Raw genomic sequence first — 12,915 nt, 5'->3', positions numbered from 1 at the left:
CAGCAGGAGGCCCCATCAGCTAAAGTGGTGCTTCAGCTTAAGAACAGTTTCAGGTTAAGTACGGACCTCCGGAACGAATTAAGTACTTAACCTGAGGTACCACTGTACCCACTTCACTCTGAGAAAGCTTCCATGAATTCAGTAAAAAGAGATGTAAAAGAACTGCACGGTTTATAATAATAAAAAAAATCCAGTGCACCAAAAACTTGCCCCACAAATAACAGGGCAGGAAACGTAAATGTATTTTAATACAAGTGTTTAGAAAACTGCACCTGGTCTTAGGTGTTGTGTTTTGTCACACAGAGGAGGCATTAGAAAAGGCTACCATTAGCTACAAATGCAGGTGGGCAACTTCCAACCCCAAAATAACCCAGGTGCTTCTTGCTTCAAAAATATTATTTCCCCGGATATACAACTGGGAATCATAGAAGACTGAGCTATCCCTTGATTAAAAACTCACACAATAAATTGACGAAATTTGCTTTCACAGAGCTGCTGATCTCAATAAAATATACATAAAAGTTAACAGAGCCACAGAAGATTTCAGAGCAGGCATGGCTGAGATCACCCTTTAAAGTTGCACAGAAAATTTTTATTCTTTTTGTAAACCGCTCGCTGAAGTTTTACTACAATCAAGTGGCATAGAAATCTTGTTTGATGAAGAAATAAATTTGGACCAGGGGCTGAGCCCTGCTGTTGGACTCAACAGGACTGCCTAAACCTGCACAGGATCAGTTCCTGTGGGTTGTGCGTTCATGTGAACGCAGGGCGCTCTCTGCATCAAGCAAATCCTACCCAAATGTGTGAGTAGGGGACCAAGCCTTCCTAAGAAAATACAGTGGTACCTCGGGTTACATACGCTTCAGGTTACAGACTCCGCTAACCCAGAAATATTACCTTGGGTTAAGAACTTTGCTTCAGGATGAAAACAGAAATCGTTCTCTGGCAGCACGGCGGCAGTAGGAGGCCCATTAGCTAAAGTGGTGCTTCAGGTTAAGAACAGTTTCAGGTTAAGAACAGACCTCCGGAACGAATTAAGTACTTAACCAGAGGTACCACTGTAATGGCGACCAGCAAGACCCAAACCATGGGTAGGCAAACTAAGGCCCGGGGGCCAGATCCAGCCCAATCACCTTCTAAATCTGGCCCACAGACGGTCCAGGAATCAGCGTGTTTCTAAATGAGTAGAATATGCCCTTTTATTTAAAATGCATCTCTGGGTTATTTGTGGGGCATAGGAATTCGTTCATTATTATTTTTTCCAAAATATAGTCCGCCCCCCCAAGGTCTGAGGGACAGTGGACCAGCCCCCTGCTGAAAAAGTTTGCTGCCCCCTAACCTAAACCCTCCCGAAGAGGAAGCAAGCTGCGTGCCAGAATCTCCCAAAAACGTGAAATCGATGGGATGATCTTCCCTCCTCTTGCCCAAATGTGATTCCACACATACATACATAATTTTATTTGTATGCCGCCTTTCCACAGTTCAAACCATGCCCAAGGCAGCTTACAGTATGAAAAAAAAATCAGAACTACAACTTAACAAAAGTAGCCATGAACAATACATGAGAAATTACACAAATACTCAACCAAACTGAACAATTTCCACATCAATCACAATGAGATCTATAATAAAGATACAAAAAACCCTAACAATAAATACTTCTAAGGCACAGAGAGGTCAAGATCCTGCACACACCTTTCCTTAAAGGGCGCGACCCATTCATCCCTGTGAGGTTCCCCGCATAAGGTGAGCTCTAAACGAGGGAAACCTCGGTAGTGCCAGCCAGACAGGTGCGCTTGCACCGGGTTGAGGTGAGACGGGGGAAGGCGAGGGTTCGGTAAACCGGGGGCGAAGCCCCGACTGGGCGTGACCACCCCTTCCCTCCTCCCCTCGAGGGGCGGCGCCAAAGGCGCACCGGGCGATTGCAGCAGTAGCAACGCGCAAGCTGCGGAGACGCAGCAGTTGTCGCCACGGAGCGCGAGGAGCCGCTTCTTCCCCCGAAAGAGACGGGACTGATTCTAAGGCTGAAGCCGATCCAACGCCGGACGGACGGACGGACGCCCCGAGGAGACAGAGCGGAGTCCCAGCCGCCGCTTGATCTGCTGCCCGGACCCTCCACCGCCCCATGGGCGCGCCTTGGAGTTCGTGCGCCTTCGCGAGCCTCCTCTTCTGCCTGCTCTCCGGTAAGCCCGGCGCCGTCTCCAGCCGCCCAGTGCCCTCCCGCTTCCCTTGCTCTCCTCCCGGCTGGACTCTCCTTCGGCTCCCCTAGATCCGGAGTGCCAGGATCTGGTCTCCTTGGGGATTCCTCCTCCCCAAAAGCGCAGGTCTGCGCCTCCTCCAGCGCGGAGCGAACTCCCCGCTCGCCGGTTCCTTCCCGGCGCCGCCGTCGCACCCTTTGCTTTCTCCCGAATCTGGCTGCTGGCGACCCTCCTCGCTCCGAATTCGATTGCTCCCTCCCGCCTCCGCCCCATGGCTCTCCCAAACCGCTTTCCTCCGCAGCAGCCCAGTAGCCGGATAAAGTTTCTTTCTCCGCCCCCTCCCTCCCAAGATGGCGAGGCCCAGGGAACCTGTTTCTCTGGCTGGGCGCCCTGGGAAAGGCGGAGCGGGAGGAGACGCCCCGGAACACTTCCTCACCTGGCCGGAGCCGGCGGGGCGGGGCCGCAAGGTGGAGGGCTCTCTGCCTTGAGGATCCGCCAGCCCCACCACTCCCCCTTCCTCTGGGATCCTCCCTCGCCCCCTCCCCGCAGGAATCTGGAGAATTTCAGGGGCGGTGGGGAAAGCGAGGACCAGCCTTCCTTCTGCGCCCCCAGTCTCTCTCCCAAGCTCTCCTCCAGCTATTCCACAGCTGCAGCGCCCCGGAATGTTTAGTCTCCCAAGGAATCCATGGCGCTTAGTATTCGGTGTGATCTTGGTTGATTCAGCTCTGTTAGCTTGTTTTCTTTTCATGCTTGGGGTGGGAATAGCGGGAACCTTTGCTGAGTTTCGGATGGGCAGATCTGAATGAGCTCCTTGGGGACTTGCACGCATAATGTAACTGGTTGCATGATCATCACTGCAACCTGTAGATCTCACCCCTGAAATGATTAGTTGCCCAGATCTCCACCCAACCCTGGACTGTAATGTGTTTCTGGTAGGATCTGCTTGTGACTAGTATTTGTCACACACACACACACCAGCATAGCTCTGTTGCTTATTATTTTGTATCCAGCAGTGATGCCTGGAAGGATTTGCTGTGCGCTCCCTGCTGTTCTCTGGTCGTGATGAAAGGCTGCCTTGCGCAGCTTGGTGTAGCTGAGCTGAGCATCTGTGCAGGTAGTTGCTAGGGGGAAGTTCCCTTCTCACCTTCATAGGCTGCTTCTTGGAAGCAGCTTTGCGAAGGAACAGAGGACTCCCGTTTGCAAAGACAATTAAGAACTGCAATGTCTAGATGATAGATCACACGGAAAGGTACCATCTTCCTAACTCAGACCTCCACATCTAGCAGGGATTCGGCCAAGGGGCTTGCCAGCGACAGGACAAGATGGTGGGTTCCATCACTTGTTGTTTGTCCTTGGCGCTTGGTGATTAGAGACGTGTCGCTTCCGAAAGAGGTCATAAGGAGTAAGCTGAGCCCCGATGGATCAGGCCACAGGGCCATCTTGTCCAGCATCCTGTGATCCCAGTGGCCCAGCAGATGCTGGTGGCAAACCCTTAAGCAGGACCTGAGCAGAAGAGCATTGTTCTCTTTTATGGCTTCCAGGAGCTGGCATTCAGAAACTTTACTGCCTCGGTCCCCCAGTTCCTAGCTGTTGTGACCAGAGTCCCTTGAGGGAAAAGAAGTGCCTCAGGTGGTGCTTGGATGCAGCAGGCATTGGGTTCAAGGGCCAGTGATGGAGGAAGGCCCTTCTCTGAGGAGCTTCTGCCAATCTTGAGGAGACAGTGGACAGCCTGAGCTGGCATAAGGCACCTTCTGATGTTCCATTGGGTTTTTAAACCCCGTTTCGTTTGGGGAACCTTGTCGACTGCCGAGTCCTTGATCGTGGTAGAGGATTCAGAGGCGTGTCCTCAGGTGCACAATTGGTTTGCAAGGGCAGAATACAAGCCCTCTTTTATTACACCAGGACACAATCCGTTGCTTTTCTGTGGCTGGGTGAGGAAGATGGGCACAAATCACTGTTAAGGGAATTTTGTCTGCCGTGACGCATCTTCTCATTGAGGAGGAAGTTCCATGGAACGATTGCAGTCTGAAAAAACGTGAGAAAAAGACGACGGGACGGGGCACTTCTGCATTTGTTTGCTGGGAGTGACTACTGCCATCATGGTTCCTGTGGGTGCAATGGTACCCTTGAGACCTTCTCCTGGCACCCACAAAGCCTCTGAACCGCCCCCCCTGCCGCCTTGTGATGAGATGCCAAGCTGGGTTACCCTTTTCTACCTTGAAGAAAAAGGAAGGCTTGGAAAATGCATAGCATTCTGGAGCAGGAAGCTGGAAGAGGGAATTTCTTCCCTGCTTCGTCTTTCAGCTCTATGTGCCTTTTCAAGACTAGTTGGATTAGTTGCACTGAATCTAGCTTTTTATCTTTATCCCTTGGAAAAGCAGAGAATGTGCATGTGAACATGCTCTTTCTGGCCCTCTTGGGGAGCAGCATGCAGAGGAGGAGAGGAAAGAAGTAGCCTACAGCACTTGCTCAAAAATCTGGACTTCTTCATGGGCCTAAAAAGCCCAGCTAAACAAATATTTCAATGGCGGACTGGATATGAGTTCATGAGCAGAAGGCCATCAATGGCCTCTAGCCATAATGGCTATACTCTGCCTTCAGGATTGCTTCTGAAGACCAGTTGCTGGAAAGTACAGGAGGGGACGCGGGTGGCGCTGTGGGTTAAACCACAGAGCCTAGGACTTGCCGATCAGAAGGTCGGCGGTTCGAATCCCCGCGACGGGGTGAGCTCCCATCTGCTCCTGCCAACCTAGCAGTTCAAAAGCACGTCATAGTGCAAGTAGATAAATAGGTACCGCTCCGGCGGGAAGGTAAACGGCATTTCCGTCTGCTGCTCTGGTTCGCCAGAAGCGGCTTAGTCATGCTGGCCACATGACCCGGAAGCTGTATGCCGGCTCCCTCGGCCAGTAAAGCGAGATGAGCGCTGCAACCCCAGAGTCCGCCTCAACTGGACCTAATGGTCAGGGGTCCTTTTACCTTTACAGGAGGGGAGAGAGCTCATGTGCGCCAGTCCTGCTTGCTGGTTTCCTATTCTGGGTGTGAGAACAGAGTGCTGGATTAGATGGGTTATTGGCCTGATCCAGTAGCCTCTTCTTATGTTCAAATGTTCTAGGTTCCTGGGCGACCTCAGTTTCCCTTTGTTACTCTGTGGCCTGATCTATTACCAGTATGGCTGACCTATTGCCATGCTTTTTCGGGGATTTATACAGCAATCCATCTTTCCACATTCTTTGGGTGGGTCAGAACGAAATATTAGATAAAATAACGCAACCATCATGCAAAAGTGACAACAATCCATAGAAAAGTGTTGTTTGCATAGAGGCAGCGTGAAATGGTTCACAATCCTGATATAAAACAGTTAAAAAGCCGGGATGATAGCTGGGTAATGTTAACCCTTTCAGTAGGTGCATTATTGTAGGATTTTGGGGGATGAACTGTTGTTCGGCTGTTGGCCATGCCAGTCTTTCAAGCCTCTGGTTGTTTTTTTTTAAGGATTAATGCCCTGACCATTGTGTGTTGGGTATTGAATGTGTTTCTCTGTGGAAAACTTTTCCTTTGCCCACAATTCCCTTGTACCATTCTGTTAGGTAGAAATACATCCTTGAGGGTTGGTTTTTAAAACAGGTAACTTAAATTGGCCAGAAAAAGGCCCAGTTCAAAACCATTCATTTAAACTAGCTTTCTCATCTTCTGATTCAGGCATACCCTGGGCAAGCATGCATATTAATTGGTTGCTATAACAAATAAAACCTGTGTGCTTATGAAGCACATAAGAAATTTTTATATTTATGCAGAGGCGTATTCCAAAACCTGGAGTCATGCAGCTCACATGTCTTTTGTGCTGTGCACGTATATGCATTTGTTTAGAAGTTCAGTTGTGAATTAACAGTATCTGCTTTGAGTTTTCTGTGCGCATATAAGGATACTAAGCGACATCATTTCCTTGAAAATCGTTCTGCTTATCTTTGGGCCATGGAAATTAAATGTCCATTCATTTCTGGCTGGCAATCTGAAATCATAATTTGGACAAAAATAAACACAATATATCATTTCAGAGTACTTCATGCTTTCCCCACCAATTTGTTTCCCACAGAAAAGCAGGCTTTCCTCTCAGTATGTTGAGTCATGGTTTCAAGGTGTAGATTATGTAGTTCTGCTTGTAAGCCCCATTGAGTTCAATGGGACTTACTCGCAGGAAAGTATAAATAAGATGCACCCTGTGTTGAAATGGATGCTCCATGAATTAACAGCCAGGGTTACTTTATAGCAGGGACAGATCTTCTATTTCATGGGTAGGCAAACTAAGGCCCGGGGGCTGGATCCGGCCCAACCGCCTTCTAAATCCAGCCCGCAAGCGGTCCAGGAATCAGCGTGTTTTTACATGAATAGAATGTGCCCTTTTATTTAAAATGCATTTCTGGGTTATTTGTGGGGCATAGGAATTCGTTCATTATTATTTTTTCCAAAATATAGTCCGGCCCCCCACAAGGTCTGAGGGACAGACCCCTGCTGAAAAAGTTGTGATCCCTCACAAGATTGTCTCCCATGAACGTGGTATTAACGGTGTGTCCGTAAGTGACTGTGGAGGCCAATTCTGCGTCCACACGTCCTTCCACAGTGGGGACATAGGTTTCTGGGCAGAAGTTAGTCACGATGAGGGGTTTGCCAAATGTGCCTTCCTTTTGGGTCGTTTCTCTCTGAGTTTGTGCTTCTTCAAAGTCCATGACGCCTTTGGTAAAGGCTATTTTCCAATTGGAGAGCTCGCAGGGACAGATAGAAAGATATTAATGGAAACATAACCGACGTTCTGTTTTCCAGAGATCTGATTTGAAATTTTAAAACCCGGCTTCAATCAGTTTTAAGTAGGGATTTGAATCTGCGTTTCCCTGTTCTTCTAAGCTGACTTCACTTAACCGCACCAGCTCTCCTACCTCTGAGGAAAGTAATAAATTTGCAGACTGTAATGTAGACTTCCCTTTTTTCATTTCTCCCAAGCGCCCAAATACGTTGTTTTGTGAGGCGGCGAGCATTTTCTGCTCGAGACATGCCACTTCCCGCTATCATCTGTGGATGAGGTGCTTTTGGGACTATGTGGGATCTACCCACAAACCAACATGTATCATATGAACGCAAACTTGGCTACTGGGGTTTTTTTGGGGGGGGGTGTATGTGTTATTTTTTGGAGGTTTTCTGGAGCTTGAGGCTTTTTCTCCACATCAAGATGCGCTTGGTTTGAGAGCGCAGTTGTTATTTAGCAATTGTGTCTGTTGTGGGACATCCGGTGTGTCTGTACACGCCTTCCCTTGATGCTGAACTTGGGATGGTAATCATGAGGTAATTTGTGAGGTAATCATGAGGTATTATTTGCCTTCCCTTTCCAAAGGCGAAGGAGTCTCCTCAGGTTCTTCTGGAACCTTCCGGGAGGAAGGCCCTCGGTGGGCACCCCACCCCCCCAGAAACAATACCCTATTTCCACAGGAGGAAAACCCTCTGGCTGTTTTTAAGTTGGCAAAACTTGACAAAAGATCCTGATGCGGCTGCCCGTAAATAACAGCCTTCATTTCACCTGCCCGGCCCCTTGAGGAAACATTTACCTTTGCCTACGCCTTAGAAAGTGACGCGTCTGATAGTCATCACTCTGTTTTATGTTTTAGTGCCAAGTAGAGCTGCATCAAACAGTGACCATCGCTCTGGAGACTTTTCTCCTACACTTGTATGCCTTTTTCTGACTCTGGACTGGGGGCATCTGCACTATACATTTAAAGCAGTATGATACCACTTTAACAGCCATGGTTTCCCCCAGAGAATCCTGGGGTGCCATTATGGGTGCCAAGAGTTGTTGTGGGACACCTTATTCCCCTCTCAGGGCTACAATTTCCCCGAGGTCCCTGGAGCGAGGCATTCAGACACTCTGGGAATTGTAGCTCAGGGTGAGGAATAGCGGTCTCCTAACAACTCTAAGCACCCTTAGCAAACTACAGTTCCCAGGTTTCTTTGAGGGAAGCCATGACTGTAAAAGCAGTGTAATAGTGCTGGACCATAGTGCTGGAAGTGAGAGCTGGACCATAAAGAAGACTGATTGCCGAAGAATTGATGCTTTTGAACTATGGTGCTGGAGGAGACTCTTGAGAGTCCCATGGACCGCAAGAAGATCAAACCGATCCATTCTGAAGGAAATCAACCCTGAGTGCTCACTGGAAGGACAGATCCTGAAGCTGAGGCTCCAAGACTTTGGCCACCTCATGAGAAGAGAAGACTCCCTGGGAAAGACCCTGATGCTGGGAAAGATGGAGGGCGCAAGGAGAAGGGGACGGCAGAGGACGAGATGGTTGGACAGTGTTCTCGAAGCTACCAGCATGAGTTTGGCCAAACTGCGGGAGGCAGTGGAAGACAGGAGTGCCTGGCGTGCTCTGGTCCATGGGGTCATGAAGAGTCGGGCACGACTAAACGACTAAACAACAACAGTGCTCTAAATGTACAGTGCAGAGAAGGCCTCATATGCACATGCTTTTTATCTCCTGCTCACTTCAGCTGCTCTGAAGTGAATTTGCTTCAGCGTCTTCTGATGGAGGAGCGTCTTTCTGAGGGAGGACTGAGGCCTATTTCAAAGCTTTCCAAAAGGGGCACTCTGCAAATACATCACTTGGTACTTTCCCCTCAGTTCCTGTCCCCCAAAGAGCTTGATTTTTTACTGGAGAGGGGAACGCACTCTGCGCATGCTCAGAGGGTCTGAGTTAACAGAAGCTGTAACAGTAAAATGGTAGCAATCCTATTGACAAGTACAAAAACGTAAACTGAGGGGGGAAGGGCAGGCTTAAACTGGTGGGCTCCTTCCACGAAGGGGAATCAAAGTTGTAGTAGTAACTTTTGTACAAAAATAGTGCTTTTGTAGAGGTAGTTCTATAGCATCTTCAAGAGCCCTTCTAATCCCGGGAGACTCCTCCACAACGAGGCAAGCTTATAAAACTGTAAGACCAAACAAGTGGAAATGCTTATTCCTTGAGCGTTACCAGCTGGTTTTGTGTGTGCGTGTGTGAAAACTGTTGTGTGTGTACATAAAAGCGTCACAAATGTGCTTAGCTCACATACAGGGGTAATTCCAAATGCCCGTCATCTAACGGGTGTGTAAAAAGATAGGCATGTTTCCTGTTCCTCACTTCCCCATCCCACTGCCCTGGTCCAGCAGTAAAACGGTTCGTGGCAACTTTTTACAGGGTCTGCATCCTTGCAAGTGTTCTGCGGACCCTTTTATGCAGTTTTGGTTGAATTTTTAAAATATGCAGGGCGAGCAGACAGGGCACAAGCCGTTCTAGTTTGGGTTTTAAACCTCTCAAGTCCTTCTAAACAGCAGCAGCAGCAGCAGCACACTGTTGCATCTGTCCAAGGCTGCTGGTATAGGAATTGGGGCTTCTTTTTCTGGCTCTGTTCAAAACTGTTTTCACCAGCACCCTTAGGGCGGCATGCATATTTCGGTAGCTTGGAGTAGGTGCCACCAGGCATCAAAAGAAATGCACCTTCTGCTAATGTGTACAGAAGCCTGGCCCCCTAGGAAGGAACCTTATCTCTTCATTCTGCACAATAAGGTCCTTATGTCCCATGAATTCGCAGCCTTCCATTTTGACTGCAGTCCTGTCTGTGCTCAGTATCTTGAGTTTGCTGCTGGAGGGGTGCAGACTTTTGAAATGGGGGTGGCGTGGGGAGTGTCTCAATTACTACTTGGCTATGAACTTCCGTTGGATAAAAGGCCATTCTTTCAACCTGAAAGGGTTTGAGAGCAAAAGGAGACAGGTGGGACTTGCAACAGGTTATTATTTATTATTATATTTGCATTAACAGCCCTTCTGCCGCAGATCTCGGGGCAGTTCACAACATAAAAATGCAACTTAAAAGCACAAAGTGCATGATTAACAACAACAAACCCACTTAAAAGGGGGGGTGGTATAAGATATTAGTCAGTCAAACGGGGAGCCACTACAGAAAAGGCCCCGTTCTTGTATTGCCACCCTCTGGGCCTCTTGTGGAGGAGGCACACGAGGAAAGGCCTCAGATGATCATCGCAGGGCCTGGGTTGGTTCATATGGGGAGAGGCCGTCCTGGAGGTATTGTCATGAGTCACTGAAGGCTGTAGAGGTCCAAACCAGCTCCGGAAACTAATGGGCAGCTGCTACAGCCAAAATCAGTGCCATATGCCTTCCCAAACCAGGTTGCTTCTGTGCCCTCAAATCATGCCTTCCTCTAGGGTGCTGAGCCGTAAGGAACTGAAGCAGGGCATTCTGCTTCTTGCAACCCTTTTCTGTTTTATTTTCCCAACTCATGGTCAACATGCCATAGCTGCCAGAGCATACTCCATCTTCAGTGGACTGTGTTATTGCCTCTGTGTTTTTCTTTTTCGAAAGGTTTTTTTTGCGGGGGGGGGGTGCTACTTCAAATCTCAGAGCTCTCCCGATCACTCTCCTATTTTGGCTACAGTCCAGTCGGTACTCCATATCTTGTGTTTGCTGTTAGTGTCAAGGAAGTGCAGTTGTGTGTCACAGAGTATTTCAACATATTTCAGACTAAATAGCATCTAGTAGTTCCTGTTATTTGGCGGGGAGAGGTCAGCAGTAAAAGTATGTGTGCAAAATTCACCTGTGACGAAGAAGTAGATTTCCCAAATGGGGTGTGGGTGGGTGTAAGTGCGCACGTACACACACACACACACACAAACTTGCAAAGCACAGTGCTGCTACTCTGTGAGGCTTTGTGTGCAGTGTTTTCCACTTTGTTCCTGCATTTTTCTTCTTCCTGCTCTTGAAAACTGGCATATGTGTGTGGGTGAGGTGACCTTGCATTTGGACTTGAAATGTAGAAATAGTGTCCTGCACGTTGCACACCAGACGCCGTTCCTGTGTTGCAGTATTCAGTGGAGATGCCATCCTTCTAACAGAGACATTTTAAGCCAAAGGCATCACTTTGCTTACATGGTGAAAATGGACCATTGTTGTTGTTTAGTCGTTTAATCGTGTCCGACTCTTCATGACCCCATGGACCAGAGCGCGCCAGGCACTTTTGTCTTCCACTGCCTCCCGCAGTTGGGTCAAACTCATGCTGGTAGCTTCAAGAACACTGTCCAGCCATCTCGTCCTCTGTCGTCCCCTTCTCCTTGTGCCCTCCATCTTTCCCAACATCATGGTCTTTTCCAGGGAGTCTTCTCTTCTCATGAGGTGGCCAAAGTATTGGAGCGTTGAACTTGGGACTTTTTGCATGTAAGACACATGGATGCTCTTCCTCTGTGCTAACCCTTCCCCAAGTTCTCCAATGATGCTATACAGCGGCCCCATTCACACATTCTTTTAAAGCACTATGATACCACTTATGGCTTCCACCAGAGGATTCTGGGATCTGTAGTTCGTTAAAGGGTCTGAGAGTTGATAGGAGGACCCCCCCCCCATTCCCCTCTCAGAGCTACAGTTCCCAGAGTGGTTTAACTATTGGGTCCCTCTTAACTCTGGGAATTGTAGCTCTGGGAGGGGCCTCCTGACACCTCTCAGCACCTTTGACAAACTATAGTTCTCAGGGTTCTTTGGAGGGAAAGTATGGTGTGAGAGTGGCCATAGCGAGGCCCAAGCAGACCAGTTCCTGATTAGTTTGTTCTAACCCATCTTGTTCCTTCGCAACAATGGAGGGAAAGACTTGCATGGTGAAATTAATGGCACCTCTTTACTAGACTTGTGTGCCTCTTAAGCTGGGCAGAGACGCTGCTTTGCTTGTAATTAAGTTAAAACTTTGAACCATGTGCATCATTCGCCTTCCTCCTCTCATGTTGCAGAGAGCATCTTTTAATCACATACATGCATCCTCCTATAAATGCTCAAAACTATGACTGATGCAGAATTCTCTTTGCTGTCTCTCTTCCCCCGCAGCGAGCTCACTCACAAACCCTCACACACACCCCGCCTGCCCCCAGATAGGTCTGAAAATAATATTTCCCCTCTTTGCTCCCATCCCCCACCCCTTTCTTCCTCCCTCTCCTTCCCTCCCTTGTCTGCCCAAGAGCCAGAACTCATCATTAGCATGAGAAAAGCCGTCTGCAAGCCATGCCCCTGAGGAGGCGACTGCAGCAAGGACGGGGTTAACCCTCTCCTGCCCCTGCTGAGTTGAGGCTTGCTCACCCTGGGGAGAGTGCTGGTGGGGGGGGTGGCTTTGGGGAGGATTTTTTATTTTAGAAGCCCGGTTGGCACCCACAGGGTGATTCTGGCCCCTCTCTGCCCTTGCCCACACCTCAACATCCCCACACCCTTGTGTTTCTTGAATCCGCTGTCTCCTGCTTGTTGACTCACCCTTGCCCCAACGAGCTACGATATCTTGGCAGGCTTCCTTACGTATCTAACATTCCTATGCACAAGAGTCTCAGTATGCCAGGACATGGCTGGCGTGTTGTGCTGTGCAGCTTTGTGCATGAAATTTAACGAGGAGAGAGAGCTTTGTCTTCTGTGTCCCTGTTGCTACCCAGAGGTTTTTTGGATATGCAGGTGCCTTGGATAAACGTGCCGGGAACCTCCTTTAAAGCACATTTGGAGCACTAATTTAGCAGTCATGGCTTCCCTCTCCCCACAAAGAATCCCGGGAACTGTAGTTCACCCCTCACACAGCACACTTAACAAACTACAGCTCTCAGGTTCCTTTTTTTGGCGGGGAATACTTTGAATGTACAGTGGTGCCTTGGCTTACATACACT

At 48.8% G+C, this 12,915-nt stretch overlaps 1 protein-coding gene across 3 annotated transcripts in view; it reads left to right on the top strand.

Moving 5' to 3' along the window:
- The first annotated feature begins 1,390 nt into the window (after positions 1-1,390).
- Positions 1,391-12,915, top strand: part of NECTIN2 (nectin cell adhesion molecule 2) — a 101,289-nt gene continuing 89,764 nt past the window's right edge. Inside the window, exon 1 of one of the 3 annotated variants that reach the window (XM_081200451.1) lies at positions 1,391-2,183. In XM_081200451.1, the coding sequence (XP_081056577.1) occupies positions 2,126-2,183 (58 nt within the window). In that variant the 5' untranslated portion in view covers positions 1,391-2,125. The remainder of the gene's footprint in view (positions 2,184-12,915) is intronic. The other 2 variants (XM_081200453.1, XM_081200452.1) reach the window with 2 other exon arrangements.

Source organism: Podarcis bocagei, assembly GCF_964188305.1.
Source record: "Podarcis bocagei genome assembly, chromosome: 7".
Classification (NCBI taxonomy): Eukaryota; Metazoa; Chordata; class Lepidosauria; order Squamata; family Lacertidae; genus Podarcis; species Podarcis bocagei.
This window is presented reverse-complemented; position numbering and strand designations above follow the sequence as displayed.